The following is a 16,473-nucleotide window of genomic DNA, read 5'->3' on the forward strand; positions in this document are numbered from 1 at the left end:
TCAAACAGAAAGGTGCAGAGAAAGACACAAACAGAAAGGTGCAGACTCAAACAGAAAGGTGCAGACTCAAACAGAAAGGTGCAGTGAAAGACATAAACAGAAAGGTGCAGAGAAAGACACAAACAGAAAGGTGCAGACACAAACAATGAGGTGCAGACTCAAACAGAAAGGTGCAGGTAAAGACACAAACAGAAAGGTGCAAAGACACAAACAGAAAGGTGCAGAGAAAGACACAAACAGAAAGGTGCAGACACAAACAGAAAGGTACAGAGAAAGACACAAACAGAAAGGTGCAGACACAAACAGAAAGGTGCAAAGACACAAACAGAAAGGTGCAGAGAAAGACACAAACAGAAAGGTACAAGATTAAGAAAAGATTCAAGATTCAAAAACTCTATTACTCAAGGATAAAGATTTTAGGCATCGCCCAGTCTTCCAATCTGTCCTTGTCAACAACAATAACAGACACAAATAGAAAGGTGCAGACACAAACAGAAAGGTGCAGAGAAAGACACAAACAGAAAGGTGCAGTGAAAGACACAAACAGAAAGGTGCACAGAAAGACACAAACAGAAAGGTGCAGACTCAAACAGAAAGGTGCAGAGAAAGACACAAACAGAAAGGTACAAGATTAAAAAAAAGATTCAAGATTCAAAAACTCTATTACTCAAGGATAAAGATTTTAGGCATCGCCCAGTCTTCCAATCTGTCCTTGTCGACAACAATAACAGACACAAATAGAAAGGTGCATGAAAAGACACAAACAGAAAAGTGCAGACAAAAACAGAAAGATGCAGAGACATCACAATCAGAAAGGTGTAGAGAAAGACACAAAGAGAAAGGTCAGAGAAAGACACAAACAGAAAGGTGCAGAGAAAGACACAAACAGAAAGGTGCAGAGAAAGACACAAACAGAAAGGAGCATACACAAACCGAAAGGTACAGAGAAAGACACAAAGAGAAAGTTCAGAGAAAGACACAAACAGGAGGTCAGTGTGGAAAAAAAAAAAAAAAACTGCACAAAAGGACTCCACTCAGCCCAAAAGACGGCCCCCTACCTGCCTTCTTCATCAACTCTCCACTGTGCCCTCGGAACAGCTTTGCTGTGTGCAGTGTCTGGGCAATGTTCTGCAAGCCTTCAATCACTGCACTGCTCAGAACTGACTCCACGGTCCTGACCAGAACAAAGAGGAACACATCAGTTACCTGTTATTATAGCAATAGATAAAAATCAAATACATGCCACAACAGTAATAGACAAACACATCATTACATGTCACTACAGTAATGGACAAACACAACAATAACATGTCAATACAGTAATGGATAAACACATTATTATATGTCACTATAAGAATGGACAAACACATTATGATGGACAAACCAACAATTACATGTCACTACAGTACTGGATAAATACATTATTACATGTCATCACAGCAATGGACAAAAACATAAAATACATGTCCCTACAGTAATGGACACACATATCAATCACATATATCTACAGCAATTGACAAACATCAAATACAAGTCACTACAGCAACAATTACATCCATAACATGTCACTACAACAGTTCACTTCAGTTCAGTTACTCAAGGAGACGTCACTGTATTCAGACAAATCTATATTTGCTACACCACATCTGCCAAGCAGATGCCTGACCAGCATCGTAACCCAACGCACTTAGTCAGGTCTGGAGTATTGTGGAAGTGTTGTCTATCAGAGTCTTTCTTTCCACTTATCTGACTACAATATATGCCAACCTCCTACTTGAGTGGTGTATACCTGCATGAATTGACTGAGACCAAGCAGAGTGAAGTCAATCACGCCACTGCACAAAATGAGTCTCCTTGAAGGAAGTGCTAATACATTTATCTGTTTTCTACCAGGTGGAACATCAAGTTGCTGAACATATTTAACTCCAATACTGGACCCACAGGCTACTGCAGTTGAAGCCATGTCCATGTCCATATCTACACTGTTCCAGTTTCCTCTCATCTCTGAAGTCCTCCGCAAGGTTTCCAAGGTGAAGTGCAAGGTGGCTGTGATGACTCCCCTCAGATGGACAGAGTTCAAAACTAACCTTTTGGAACTCCTCCTGGATTTTTTGCAGCCTCTCCCTTCTACCTGCTCTCTGGTCTAAAAGAATTTGAAAATGGACAAACAAGTCAACAAGCTCAAAGCCACAACCCCAGGGGCACTCTCTCTTAATGACCTCTCAGTTAACTTTTCTAAGTTTGGTTCCAGCCGAAAGGCACAAATACTCCACACTCATGAGGGCATGTACACTATGAAGTGGGATAAGTTTCCAGCGAAGCTTTTTGCAGTAGGCATGGGGCGGTCCAGCAATCAACAAAAACACCTGAATGCCCTCACTTGCCACTGGAGTGATGATGAAGAAACAGAGCGTGGGTGATCTCAGCAGCCGCAATGATGGCTCCGTGTCGTTGAAATAAGTCAATCCCTGAGGTCATCGACAGCAAAGATGGCAGGGCTGATAACAGACAGATATCATATTCACAATTTTTGCTTTCTTTCTAGAAAAAAAAATTTACAGTAAAAATAAAAACAGAAAAGAACTGTTCAGTTTCCTATTCAAGGATATGAGAAGACATGCTTTTTTATGTACTACAACACCAAAGGCAAAATCCATGTTCTGAAATAAAATCTTAATGCAGTTACATATGTGGCACCAACATACACCATGTATAACTGGCAACTCTGTCTTTGAATTGATTATTCTAATCTCAATCATAATGCATAGAAATAACAATCAGTTCAGGAGAACTCACTATGTATGTACAAATAAGATGCCCTCTACAACTAGTACTGGGCACAAATGTTGAAGTTAAGGAAAAGAGATTATTTTTCAGGTAAAATCTATGTCAGTTACACTATTATACTGTATAACATTTTCATCACAGCAGATTTCTCCATGTGAAATTCAGGCCCTTGGCAGAGCATTTCCATTTCCCAGGTAAACCTATGTGCAGACCTGCTAGCATCTTTATACCAGTAGCATACATAAGCAGATAGAAAATCAAATATGCAAATTAAAGGTCCCATAATCCATAACTGTATTTCATTCTTCATATGTTTGACTACATGTCAAAGTATGCTAATGAATTTAGCTTCAAGCAAACTTCACACTAAAAATATTATTAAAAAAAAAAGTCAAGATCTGCACACGACTTTTCCACACTAAAGTATCAAGAAAATTTCCATGAAACATACCTTTTTCCGCCATATATTCAGGAGCAATAACTGTCAGTTTGTGAAGGGCTTTTGAAGCATCAATTCTGACAGAACTGTGGAAAATAAAAACTTTTTTTTAAGAACTGCATGAAAATGTACTAACTACAATCAAAAATAAGTAATTAATGTAATCTCTGATTATAAACATATGTCCATGCACATGGTGTGTGTATGTGTATGTACATATATCTATATATTCATAAATTTACTCCTAAAAAGGTGGATGTCTGTGTATGAACAAATACAAAGTGCATGCATATTAGCATGCATATCTGTGTGTAAATTACACATGCTTATGTGCATGTGTGTGCACTTATGTGTGTATATATACATGTACATGTGAATGCATGATTGCTAGCATGCCTGTGTTTATGTATGTGGGGGGGACATGCTAGTAAATGTGCACACATGTATATATTTGTAAGAATGATGTGGGTTTTTTTTGGTACATCCACACTCCAGCAAACATGCATAAGCATACATATATCAGTGCATCTGATGGAACTAGAAAATTTCTGTGAACAATATCTGATCACAAGATCACAGATGACGTAACATGATTCACCACATGATTTAAGCCCACACACAAAATCGAAAAGCACGATCATCACTTACTTGTCCCAGTGGCTGACTTTGACTGAGACCAAGTGATCAATCATAGCCACTGTGTACTCTTCAAACTGAGCAATGAACAAGCTGCAACAGAGACCAGATCCAGTCATATAAATCTTTTTTCCAGTTCAAGGAATGTGCATGGAGCCTTCAAGAGTCAAGATGATGCTCCAGTGACTACTGACAGTTACAGCTGAGCAAAGTCTAGTCACAATCTGTTGAGGACATGCTGAGTAATCTGCTAATCGGTAAAATTATCTTGACTTTCAAATAATCAATATCACAAATAAGCTATTATTTTTGCACAACATTCTGTATGTGATTTGATAAGTTTAAGTTTAGCTGAGGGGCAACAAACAGAAAAATGTCCCTGATAGCTTTAATCTAATAACCTTGAACAAAGATGGAGATGACCTGTCATTTTCATGAGATTTCAAACACACCTCTGTATTCATCAGTCACAAAAATCAGACGGTCCATTAATATGTCAATTCTGGGTCCAGGAGAAGTCTTTACTAAAGTGTTAACTGGAGAAGAGAAATAGAATGAAGTATCTAGTTGCAAGTAATAAAAAAAACAAACCAACAATACAATACAAAGGACCAAAAAGATGTTCCAAACAAACAGAAATAAAAAAAACAAATAACAGCAAAAAGAAAGAGAAAGTAACAACATGAAGGCACACACCTGAGGTCAAGATAGCAGTGACTGCGTGTGCCCACAGCATAGTAGTCTACTGTGGTCAGTATATCAATGCCATGAGGAAATGTGCCCTGTACACACATACACACACACACACACACACACACACAGACGCATGCATGCATGCATGCACGCACGCATGCACACACGCACACACGTGATTTAAGATTCAAGATTTTATCAACCTTTGACCCCTACTGGGGCATGGAGATTTCAGAAAACAACATAATCAAGAACACAACAAGGATTATCATAATGTCTGCATCAATTTGAATAAAATAAGGGTTAACATTCCTTCTGTACAAAAGTAGCTTATGAAACACACTCACACACACACACACACACACACACACACACACACACACACACATACACACACTCACACACCTTACCTACAATATGTTTCACGTTTATCCACTTAAACAATTGCTTTTTGTATTGCCTCATGATAAGAACTGCAACACAGCATTTCAAAAATAAACAATTCACACATGTTTCTAAAAAAATCTGTAACCAATGTGGGCTTCTTTTCATATCAGCTGTACACACTGTAGCAAAACGTTTCTCAATACATACATTAACAGATGATAACTTCAAAGCGCTAATTACTCTTTTGTTACATTCTGAATTACCACCATTAAAACTTAACACATATTGTGCTATTCGTTTTATTTGTAAAGGAAAGAAAGTACAAATCTAAAATCCATAAAGTGATAAATCCATCTCCAGTCTGCAATATGATGCTGGCTGGGAAAAGATCTGTATCTTATTTCCTTTTTTTGCAATTTTGCAACTAAATGTAATTAACAGTGATGCAGTAGGAAAAGTTTAAGTCCTTATCTATTGGAAACTTTCCTTTGTTTTCTTCTTTTCTCTCCTTTGATTTACTTTCTCTTCACCTCTTGCAGTTTCACTCTCAAGTCAAGCGATATCATATTATACTTTCATTAATTTCATTATCTTTTCAAGTCTGCTTTTCCTATATTTCAATTTCATCAACCCATTTCATCTCATCTGGTTTCTTTTTTTTTTCTTTTTTTTTTAAACTTGCACCACAAACAAGGTAAACAGTGACAAAGGAAAAATGAATATTTTGCCTCTTACCTGACGCCCAACGTTCTCCTGAAAGGCTGCAGCCGCCGCTCTCCTGACATTCACCTCTCGGTCAAAGATGGACACAATGACCAAGGCACTGTAACAGTACACAGGACACTGGGTCAGGCTTATTCACTATCATGTTCATTGACTGATGTAGCCCATAAGAATGTTCCACTTGCATAAGAAGTGTGTCCACCGATCAAGTGCAATCAGGGCTATATTTTGTCCAAATCGCCCTAACAAGAGATATAGTCTTATGTCCAAATGAAAGACATAACATGCAACTACAGAGAAATGATCAACGTAGAGAAAGGTAGCAATGCGAAAACTGTGGCCTTCCATGCCCTGCTCTCATGGTGACCTCAGTTTCGATACCCCTCCACTTCCATGCTTGGGGTGAGTCCTGACAATGTCGTCAGTGTCGGCAGATTCATGGGGGGCTGTTGTTTGAGGGACGTGGTGGCGGTCTCCACTCTGGGGGGGACGCTCACTCAGTCTGGCTCCGCGACTAAGCCATTATTGTCATTAGTAGAACAGGCACTACTGAACACCACCGAAGTGACTCAGCAGCAGTGCAGGGTCTCCTCTGGTGTGTGGCCTCCTGGCGACCTAACATCGATGGTTCCCTGTGGGCTGCCGACTCTGGAACTGCGACTGACGAACCCGGGTGTGGCCGTGTGTGGGGGAATCTAAATTAGTGGCGTGGGAGTAATGCCACTGAAACGGTGCAGATGATGGGGCAGCAAAACAAAAACAAAACAAAAAAAAAGTGAAAAAACTTAACTACGAGAATGCACAAGTCAGGAAAGGAAGATGACTGCCAGAAAAGAAAGCACTGCATATGTTAACAGAAGTGAGGTAAGTATACTAATGGAAGCTACTTGCCAAAGCTGCTTTCAATTTCTCCATTAGGGTGGACAAGTTAATTGCACAGGACAGGAATCAGACACCTGTGAGAGTTTGCATTAGTGGGTCACAGTATAGTATCTGTAATTAAACATGTTCTACAAAAAAAAGATGTCTGCAACAAATAAGTGTGTGTGTGTATGTGTGTGCACATGTGTGCATGCATGTGTGAGTGCATACAATCGACATGCACCTATATAGACTTTTTGAGAGGACAAGTCTAAAGACAAACTCTGTTTGTGCAGATCTTCTGGCCGTCCAGTTGTACTATAGCACTGGATTTTTTTTTTTTTTTTTCACATATCCGAAATCATAACATTTCTTTTATCAAAGCCATAGAAACCACAAATTCATCTGCATTTACAAAATTGTTGATACAGCATTATAAAGAATACAAAAAAACACAAATTCAGATGTTTTATTCCACACAATTTTTTCATGCATACATACATATACATATAACTGAAAACTAAAACTTCAAAAAAAAAAAGAGACACCAAGACAGCAATCTGAAATCTTACTTAGCAATTTCGTTGACGTATGGTGCAATTTCCTTGGGGTCATAGGCTCTAGCAAAGGCCCAGCAAACATAACATGCTGCATCTCGTACATGAGAGCCCACAGAGTAGCTCCCCCTCCTCTCATCATACAGCAAAGCTTTCAGCACAATGGGTACCACTGTTGAAAACACAAAGAACCTGTGTTAACCAATAAAAAATATAACATAATTTTCCATCCTTTCAACAGAACCTGCATTACACACAGGCAACACTGAATGACTGACTATAATCAGAATACAATAGCAGGAAAATCAACTCTCCCATTACAAGACAATTTCACAAAATGAAACTTTTCAGGATGGGGAAGAAGGCAGAAATAAGAGAAGCAACTCTTTTAAATGAGACAGACACAGAGAGGGAAACAGAGAATATAAAAGAGAGAGAGAGAGAGAGGACAGAGTGAGACAAATAGAGAATAGTAGGATAAACAACCCAAAGAATTTTGTTTGCAGCATTCATACACAAGTATGCATTTTCACACACATTGCAACAAAGATTGGATATATACTCAACAGATGACGATGGATGGTAAATAATTTCTCACCACATATAAAATGTGTGCATACGACTACGAGTGTGTGTGCATATGTATTTGTGTAAACTTTTGATGTCATGAACAGATTAACATGCTCACCATCATCCAGCCTCTCTGGCAACAGAAGTCCTCTCCTCCCCAGCTCAGCAAGAGTCAAACAACCTGACACAATAAAAACAGGATCACTTTATCTGTGATTACAACACATGCATCAGATAAAGTTCTTTTGGCAGCAGTTTCACAATGCCTATGAGTTCAGATCAAGACAGCAAGCAATAACTATACCAGGGGAATGGGGACCTAACTGTTGAAGTGAGGAAGCAAGGGAGTCTTTTATCGGTGGTCTTGTTGCCAGTCTCAGATTAAACCATAAACGTGTGCAGCATGCATTCAGAGTGTGTGTGTGTGTGTGTGTGTGAACCCACCTTGCAGTAAATATTTGTTCCAAGCTATGTTTTGTACAACAAACCACTTCCAAAAAAAAAAAAAAGTGGGGGAGCAAAGGGGAGAAATGGGAATGGGAATACCACAGCACAGACACAATGAACAACACTGGGGAGTGCCTGATCAAGTTAACACAGGAAATGAACTCCAACAAAGCACAAAAATTTGATACAATAAAATACTAAAACAATACTAAGCAATACAACACACACAATACAATGCAAATCAGTGCAATTCATCACTGAGCTGCTCAATTCAAAACTCCCGTCACACATCCTACCCACCCTACTTCACTCTCAAACTCTCCCTCCCTCCCTCCACCCATATCCACACCCACCCACACCCTCCCCTTTTTACCTCCATGCCAGGCGCCGTCTGTCTCCTGGTAACTGAACAGTTCCAGCACTGATCCCACCACTTCATCTGCCAGCTCTTTGGGCAACCGCCCCGTCACCCGACCCACTCTGCAACACCAGGGCTCTATTTAAGGAACACTGGTGATAGTCATTTAGCAAAGCAGTGTCTCCAACACTGTGATTGTACTTATCAAAAGTCATTTACTGCAGCTTTACCCATCTTCAAATTGTTTTACATACATGCATTGAATCAGTTCATAATCGAAAATTCTGTACCAAAAGCATAAAAAATAAACAGAAAAGACAAATTATCTTTTCACACACAGAGACACACAAAACCACAAAATAGCACATTATATATTCACAATCACTGAAGTTTCAGGCACATTCATTCAAATGTTCATGTGCACACATACACACAAACACATACATCTCATAATTACTGCAACAAACAGCCACTCACCCTTTTGCAGCAGACCATCGCACTACTGTATCTTTGTCTTTCAAACATCCCAGTAACAGTCCTGTAGAGATTGGGAACAAAAAAATTAATTGGCAATAATCAAATGCTTCTCACATTCCACATTTTCTGAAAGAATCATAAACTTTGAGCAGATAAACATAGGCCCCCAAAAAAAAAAAAAATCTCACTGCATCTCATTTTTTAAAGCTTAGCACCCAACCAACCAGTAATGAGGATTACAGCTGTACAAATTCCCAAATCTACATCACATTAAAAACATGATAACAAATCCCTGCATTAAAGTATGGAATCACATCTGCAACAGGATATGTAAAATTCATCCACCAAGATAATCATTATGATACACCACTTAACTAATAAACACATATAAACTTGGCAGTTAGGATGAATAAGCTATTCCCATTCTCACTCTAATTTCATTTATCTTCTGTAATAATTCATTAATCAGAATTAACTTGTAAAATGAACCACTCAATTTCATTTCTTTATTGAGGAATCCAGACCCCTGCTGGAGTCTGCACCAGTGGGTAATGGTAAAGAATGTGTAATTAAACACTCAGTTTCTTTTCTTTATTGATTTGTTAATAATGAAAAAAAAAATAATAATCAACTGTTTCAAGTAATAATCAATTGTTTCAAAAAACCTTAATTTACAAATATTTGTTTTCACTACACTCAAACAAATGCTTAAAGATTCACAACCGCTAAAAGCAGCAGATTCCAATTCATTAACCTTTTTAGTGCCTACAACACATCAGCTGATGTCCCACACAAAATGTTGCCATTGTGCCTGTAAGACATCCACTGATGACACGCATCTATTCCGATTTTTCCTTCATTGGAGTTTGGTTCAATGAACACAGACTCTGAATGGTTAGTTTATTGTGTCTGGATTATAAATATACTATTTAAATAAGCATTCATCACGTGGAGGAACCATTTCTTCTTGATAATGTTTTGATAACTGGACTACAAGCGTGCGTGAAAAGTGGGTTTGCATCATATGCAAAACAGGCATCAGAAACTTTGTCCAGCAACAGATTAACACAACTCTGCAGCCTGAGCAGATGACTGTGTATGGTAATAACAATGAGAGATGTATCTATCTATCCAGTCTTATGATCAATTTAAACTTGAGGATGATGACAACAACAGTGACAAAACTGATAGCGATATTCAGCATTTTGTCCAGTCTATCTATCCAATAAGATATCAATATTGAGCAAGTAACAATGAGTGATAGTAAGGGAGGAGAGAGAAAGGAGTGGTTAAGATGATAGGTCAAAGACCAAACGAAGAACGTAAAACGGGGTGTGGCTCTGATCATCAGTGTTCAATTTGCAGGAAATAGACAACAGCCAAGAATCCATGATTTCATGAAACCAAAAGTTGACAGACAGAATCACATCTTTTTGTTTCTTCAAACTTTTGTCACTGATCAGTTGACCAAATTCTGTGTAGAAGAGGAAAATCAGATGCACAGCAGACGATTTATGGGCTCATTAGCAACCAGGAGGGAGTGAGTATCATCCAAGAACTTTCCCCTCTAAAGTGGATAGCTCTTAGGTGTTAAAAAAAATGCTTGACTGCTCAGTTTCTGAGTATGCGATTGACTTTTTATCTTGACTGGACCCTCAACTGTCATTGTTGGGACAGTTATTCACTTACATGTATACAAGTGTTGTGACTGTTATCATAAACATAAAACATGTTTTATTTTCTTCTACAGGTAAAATCTGACAATGAGCATGCAATTTCCAGCTATATTTTGTTTCTTTTTTGGGGGGGATGTCATTCTGTAGAGGTGGAAACAGACTTCTTTGATGCATAAAAAATGTCATTCTGAAATGCATGAATAGTTAACTACAACTGAAATAACTTGGGGGGGGGGGGGGGGGGGGGGCTAGAATCAGATTCAAAAATCATTTTCCTTCACAAATGTTTACTTTGCTTCTGTATCACCTACAGTTTTTGTACTAGAATTTTCTTCATTTATTACCACTGAATCCTTAAAATTCCCTGGGAAGAGGAGAGCACTCCTTTTTTCTTTGTTTTTTTTACAAATGGGTTAAACACAGTCAAGTCATTTCTGAAGACAACAAACAATTCTGAAATATAACCAGCTAACAAACATTTATAGTTAACAACCTGAAACTTCAAGTAACTAAATGTAACCCACCAATGACTTCTTCTGTCTCCTCTGGAATATCAAATTCCTCCTCTTCCTGTTCAAGTTTGGATTCAGTGCTGACAGCAGCTGCTGGGTTGCTGGCAGCACCAACTCTGAGGTTTTCTGCCAAGGAGCGGCTGCCTCTCTGATATCTGTCACAAACATCAACATTAATGCGCATAAGATTCACCAATTCAGTGACTCCACGCACCTTGGCTTTTTGATATAACTGGATCATGCATAATATCAACTTGTATAATGTCAGTCATCTGAACTGCACATTCATCAAGTCAATATGTGTTTCTTACCTCTATCCTCCGTCCTTTTCAACAGGAATGGAACATGTCTAAAAGCTATTTTCTCAAAGGAAATGTGGGTGGAGAAGGAGACCGAACCTCATCTACTAAGCCCTCTAGTGATGCCAATAATGCTTTGTTGCACAGCCAAACTGTATTAGTGCCTCCCCTGGAACAAAGGCCACTACCAAACCCCTTCAACCATAGTCCCCATCTGCCTGCCAATGTTAAAGTCTGACATAAACTAACGAAACGCAGTGTAGTAGAGGGAAAAATGAAACTGAAGTCCTGTGAGAGCAAGGCATCAAAGGCCAGAGAATCTTGAACAATTTTTCTGTACAGTTATAACATGATAATAGGTGAGGATGCAGGTTTTGACAGTGTTGCTTCGGAAATTCAATCAGGTTCAAGACTTCATGACTGGATTGTCCTCTACACTTCCTTTCACTATAAACCCCGGCATTAGGATGTAGAGGACATATCCATGAGGATGATGACAATGACACTCAACTGTGTGTTCAAAAATCTTCTCACCAAGCCAGTCACACTGTGTGTGGAGGTTAGAATCCAAACAAGGACCAAAGAACCCAATAATGATATGACTCAAATGGGGTTCAAACTCACAACCTCCAATCTCATCAGTCCATGATGCAAACCAATTTGCCACAATGGCTGGAAGCCAACTGCACTGTCACTGTGGCTCTGAAGCCACCTGAAACATCAAAGGAACTAACCTCCATGCTGTCACTTGATGCTTCAGGAAAATAAGGCCCAGCCTCTGAATGAGTTTAGTGGTGGACTTCCTCAGCAAGGTGTTGTTGCTCTCCATGAAGTTGCACTGTGTCACCGAGCTCAGCACCACAGAAGCTGTGAACAGACAGGTTGTTCTGTCATCACCCCTCCACTGACAAAGACACTACATACACACTCACACACACACACACACACACATATGTGTGCCTGCACACACACAGACAAACATAAAATCACACACAAAAGCACACACACATAGGCACACACATGCACACACACACACAACCACATAAACACACCACCCACACACACACGCACAGAGCACACACACCCACACCACACACACATGCGCACACACACACACACACACACACACACATGCACCAACACACACACACACACACACACACACACACACACACACACACACACACACACACTGCTCTAACCATATGTCAGCAGGTCCTCCCGTTTGCCATGCTTGAAGAGGAGAGCCAGAGTGGCCAAAGACCCCACTGCCTTGTTCACTCCTTTCATTGTTTCCACTGTCACACACACATACACATATGCCCACTAACGTCTCTTTCATCGAAGGAATTACCATTGTCACATTCAATTTCATGTCTCATATGCCTTCCTTTCATGTCTCCTGAAAATCTGCATGATTAATTATCAGGGGTGTGGGGGGAATATATATATATTGATTTATCTATTCATTCAAGAGTGACTTTTTCCACATTCAAGAGTGACTTATTCCAAAAATTATTATGATTAATTTCTCTTTCTTTCTCCAAACTCTTGGTCTCTCCAAGCTACTATATTTTCAGTTTTATCTATCTGATCCACCACATAACTGTTATTTCTTCAGCTCAGAAGTATTTACCTTAACTTTTTAGTTTTACAATTCATATGTGTACTTTCTCTCAACCCTTTTTTTCTTTACACATCTCTCTTCTTCTCTTGTGCTCCAGCACATTTCACATACATGCACATACACTCTCATACTCTCCTCTGTGTGTGCTTGTATGTGTATGTATGCATACGCTCACGATGTATGCACAAATGTTAATGTGTGCATCTGTTTCTGTGTCTCTGAATGTGTGTGTGAATGTAGATGTTTGAATTATAATCCTTATGTGCATAGCATATCTATGTGGTATGTGTATGTGTGTGTGTGTGTGCGTATGTGTGTGTGCACATGTCTGTCTGTCTGTCTGTCTCTGCATCTTTGTATGTGTGTGTGAATGTATATGCTTGAGTATGTATCATTTTGTGTGCAGTATATGCATGTGTGTATGTGTGTTTGTGTGTGTGTACATGTTAGTGTGAAAAACTCAGCATGCGAGATTGTGTAAGAATGTACATGCGTCTACCTATGTGTGTGTGTGTGTACATACGTCATGCATGCAAGACACAAGTCTATCTCATGCAATTAAGTTTTCATGTGTGCAGACAGCCAAGGCCCTAATCCCAGGAAATGCTGCATCGCATACCATCTGATGTGCAGATCATCTTCAAATTCCAGTCGACAACCTGAGGCAGCAACTCTTTCTTCACATCAGGACGGGTCAAGAAATGTGAAAGGAGATATGAAGCCGCATCTCGACACTTGTCATTGACCGTCAAGTATAGCTGAAAATGAAACATTGTCTCTGCTACTGTGCTAGGCAGATAAATTGCATCAAATAATAAATATCATCATTACTGTCTGTGGTAACCATGTCTGTCTGTGTGCAAGCATGCAGATGTGAATTCACCGAAAAGATTAATAAACATCATATATATAAGCTCATTTTTAAAGTAACAGAAAATCCAAAGAAATGGAACCCGCAGAAGGGGAGAGGCAGAGGATGACAAGCCTCTAAACCCAAAGAAATGGAAGCAGAGTCTGATTGTGATAGACATTCAGAGACATGTTTAAATCCACAGAAATAGAAACATCTTTAATGTGCAACAATTATACAGACCTTCAGAGATAGAGAAGGCTATGAGTTAGCTTGAGTGTGTGACTGGTTTTCAGATCTTCATAGAGAAAAAAAGAGGCTACGAGTTTGCTTTTGTGTGCAACTGGTAAACAGATCTTCACAGAGAAAAAAGAGTAGGCTATGAATATGCTTTTGCATGCAACTCGTATACAGATCTTCACAGAAAAAGAAAGAGAAGGCTCTGAGTATCTTCTTCTCTTCTTAGTTCGTGGGCTGCAACTCCCACGTTCACTCATATGCACACGAGTGGGCTTTTAATTGTATGACCGTTTTTACCCCACCATGTAGCAGCCACACTCCATTTTCGGGGGTGGCTTTGAGCATGACTCTCCGAACCCACAGAAACAGAACTAGATTTATATAAGACATACAGACATTCACAAAAAGAGAGATAAGACATAGGGCCACAAGTCTCTGAATCCAATGAATTGTAAACGGATTTTGTGCATCAAGCAATCAAACATTCACAGAGAGAGAGAGAGAGAGAGAGAGAGAGAAAAGGGGGCTCAAAATGTCCGCCCCACCTTGCCAATGCTGAGGATGCGCTCCATGACTGGCTGCTTGTCGGACCCATTCCCCTGGGGCAGGTTGCTGTCCAAGCGTCGCAGGTCAAAGGGGATCATGCACACCATGGACAGCCACAGCAGCAGCATGTAGCGTGTCTGCCATGACTGCAGCCACCAAGCACACACTAACATGTGTTCAGTCTGTGTAATGTGTAGACTTTTTTTTAAATCATGCATGTGTGTGAGTAAACAGTCTGTGTGTGTTTGTTTTGATGTATATGTGTGTGTGTGTGTGTGTGTGTGTGTGTGTGTGTGTGTGTATGTGTGTATGCATGTGTGTGTGTGTGTGTGTGTGTGTGTGTTTGTATGTGTGAATAAAAGTGTGATGTTTGTGTGAGTGTGTGTGTGTGGGGGGGTGCATGATGGGGAGGGGGGGGGGGGGCGTGCGTGTGCATGTGTGTGTGCATTGTCATCGTAATCCTCCTCTTTCTTTATCATCAATATGATAAGAAGTCCCAAATTATGTTGCCTTTTATGCCATGAATTCATGGTGACCTGTTTTGATAGCCATCCACTAAGTTCCATGCTTGGGTCAAGTCATGTTAACGTCTTCAGTTTCAACAAATTCATGCATAACAGTCGTCAGAGAGATATGGTGGCGGTTTCTACTCTGGGAGGGAGATCAGTCAGTCAGGCTTGCAACAAAGCCATTATTGTTGTCAGTAGGGGCTTTAGTAGGTGGTGTCCTAAATACACGAAATCAAAACAGGCATTACTGATCACCACCAAGGTGACTGCAGCAGTGCAGTGTCCTCTGGGATGTGGCCTTCTCATGACCTAACACTGATGGTTCCCTGTGGACTGCCGATGCTGGGACAGCAGCAGATGAATCCAGGTGTGGCCATGTATAAGGGACTCGGAATGAGCGGCATGGGAATATGTGTGTGTGTGTGCGTGTGCGTGTGTGTGTGTGTGTGTGTATTGTGTGTGTATGTACTGTGTGAGTGTTGTTTTTTCCGCACGTATATGTGTGTGTGTGTGTGTGTGTTTGTGTGCATCACTATTTACTTGAACACACTCTTCCCACCCCCTTCCCTTTTCAGATTCACTCGGAACACCAAACCCACACATCCATACACACACACACATGATCAAGCACACACACATGCATTCATGCATGCATGCACACACACAAACACACACACACACACACACACACACACACACACACACACACACACACACAGTGCCAGAATTACTCCTACAGAACATCAGGAAGTAGTCAGTTTTTAAAGCTGATGTACAGGAGCGTGAATGAACATGGTTTTACACACCTCCACATCCATCGGGTCTTGCTGGTCAATCAGTGACAGTACAGGTTCCATGTCAGCCACTTCATGGGGCAACAGTCTCACCACCACCTTGAATCCTCGCATCTGATATCACAATGCACAATGCTGATTGACATTATGTCACCTTGAATAACTAGCACTGGCTACCATGTGTCATTTTTATTTCCACAAATGAACCTAATTAACCAAAAATGATCAACATTATTTTAAATGGCTATTCCCTTTCCCAAAAATTCTGATGCCGTGAAAAAAAAATTGGACCCATATTCAATCACTATCAACTGTATCAACTGTATAATAAGACACTGTCAACAGTCTCAGCTCATTCTATACTGCCCGATGACTTCCTTCGTTATACTCTCTGTACTGGCAGTTTGTAAGGTTACAAGAAGAAAAAAAAAAAGAATGCAAACACACACACAGACTCATTTACCCCCAAACAGATACAAGCGTAG

The 16,473-nt window shown here is 40.0% G+C and overlaps 1 protein-coding gene across 1 annotated transcript in view; it reads right to left on the bottom strand.

Moving 5' to 3' along the window:
* The window catches only part of LOC143287172 (tubulin-specific chaperone D-like), a 43,964-nt gene that overhangs the window by 23,953 nt on the left and 3,538 nt on the right, over nt 1-16,473 (bottom strand). The window contains exons 4-19 of the mRNA XM_076595119.1: nt 16,001-16,102; nt 14,685-14,831; nt 13,669-13,807; nt 12,625-12,720; nt 12,157-12,289; nt 11,136-11,278; nt 8,936-8,996; nt 8,474-8,580; nt 7,772-7,834; nt 7,099-7,255; nt 5,678-5,765; nt 4,559-4,644; nt 3,875-3,955; nt 3,239-3,312; nt 2,381-2,498; nt 1,059-1,174 (exon numbers count right to left, since the gene is read on the bottom strand). Coding sequence (XP_076451234.1) covers nt 1,059-1,174; nt 2,381-2,498; nt 3,239-3,312; nt 3,875-3,955; nt 4,559-4,644; nt 5,678-5,765; nt 7,099-7,255; nt 7,772-7,834; nt 8,474-8,580; nt 8,936-8,996; nt 11,136-11,278; nt 12,157-12,289; nt 12,625-12,720; nt 13,669-13,807; nt 14,685-14,831; nt 16,001-16,102 — 1,711 coding nt within the window. The remainder of the gene's footprint in view (nt 1-1,058; nt 1,175-2,380; nt 2,499-3,238; nt 3,313-3,874; nt 3,956-4,558; nt 4,645-5,677; nt 5,766-7,098; nt 7,256-7,771; nt 7,835-8,473; nt 8,581-8,935; nt 8,997-11,135; nt 11,279-12,156; nt 12,290-12,624; nt 12,721-13,668; nt 13,808-14,684; nt 14,832-16,000; nt 16,103-16,473) is intronic.

The sequence above is a fragment of the Babylonia areolata genome, chromosome 1, assembly GCF_041734735.1.
Source record: "Babylonia areolata isolate BAREFJ2019XMU chromosome 1, ASM4173473v1, whole genome shotgun sequence".
In the NCBI taxonomy this organism is placed as follows: domain Eukaryota; kingdom Metazoa; phylum Mollusca; class Gastropoda; order Neogastropoda; family Buccinidae; genus Babylonia; species Babylonia areolata.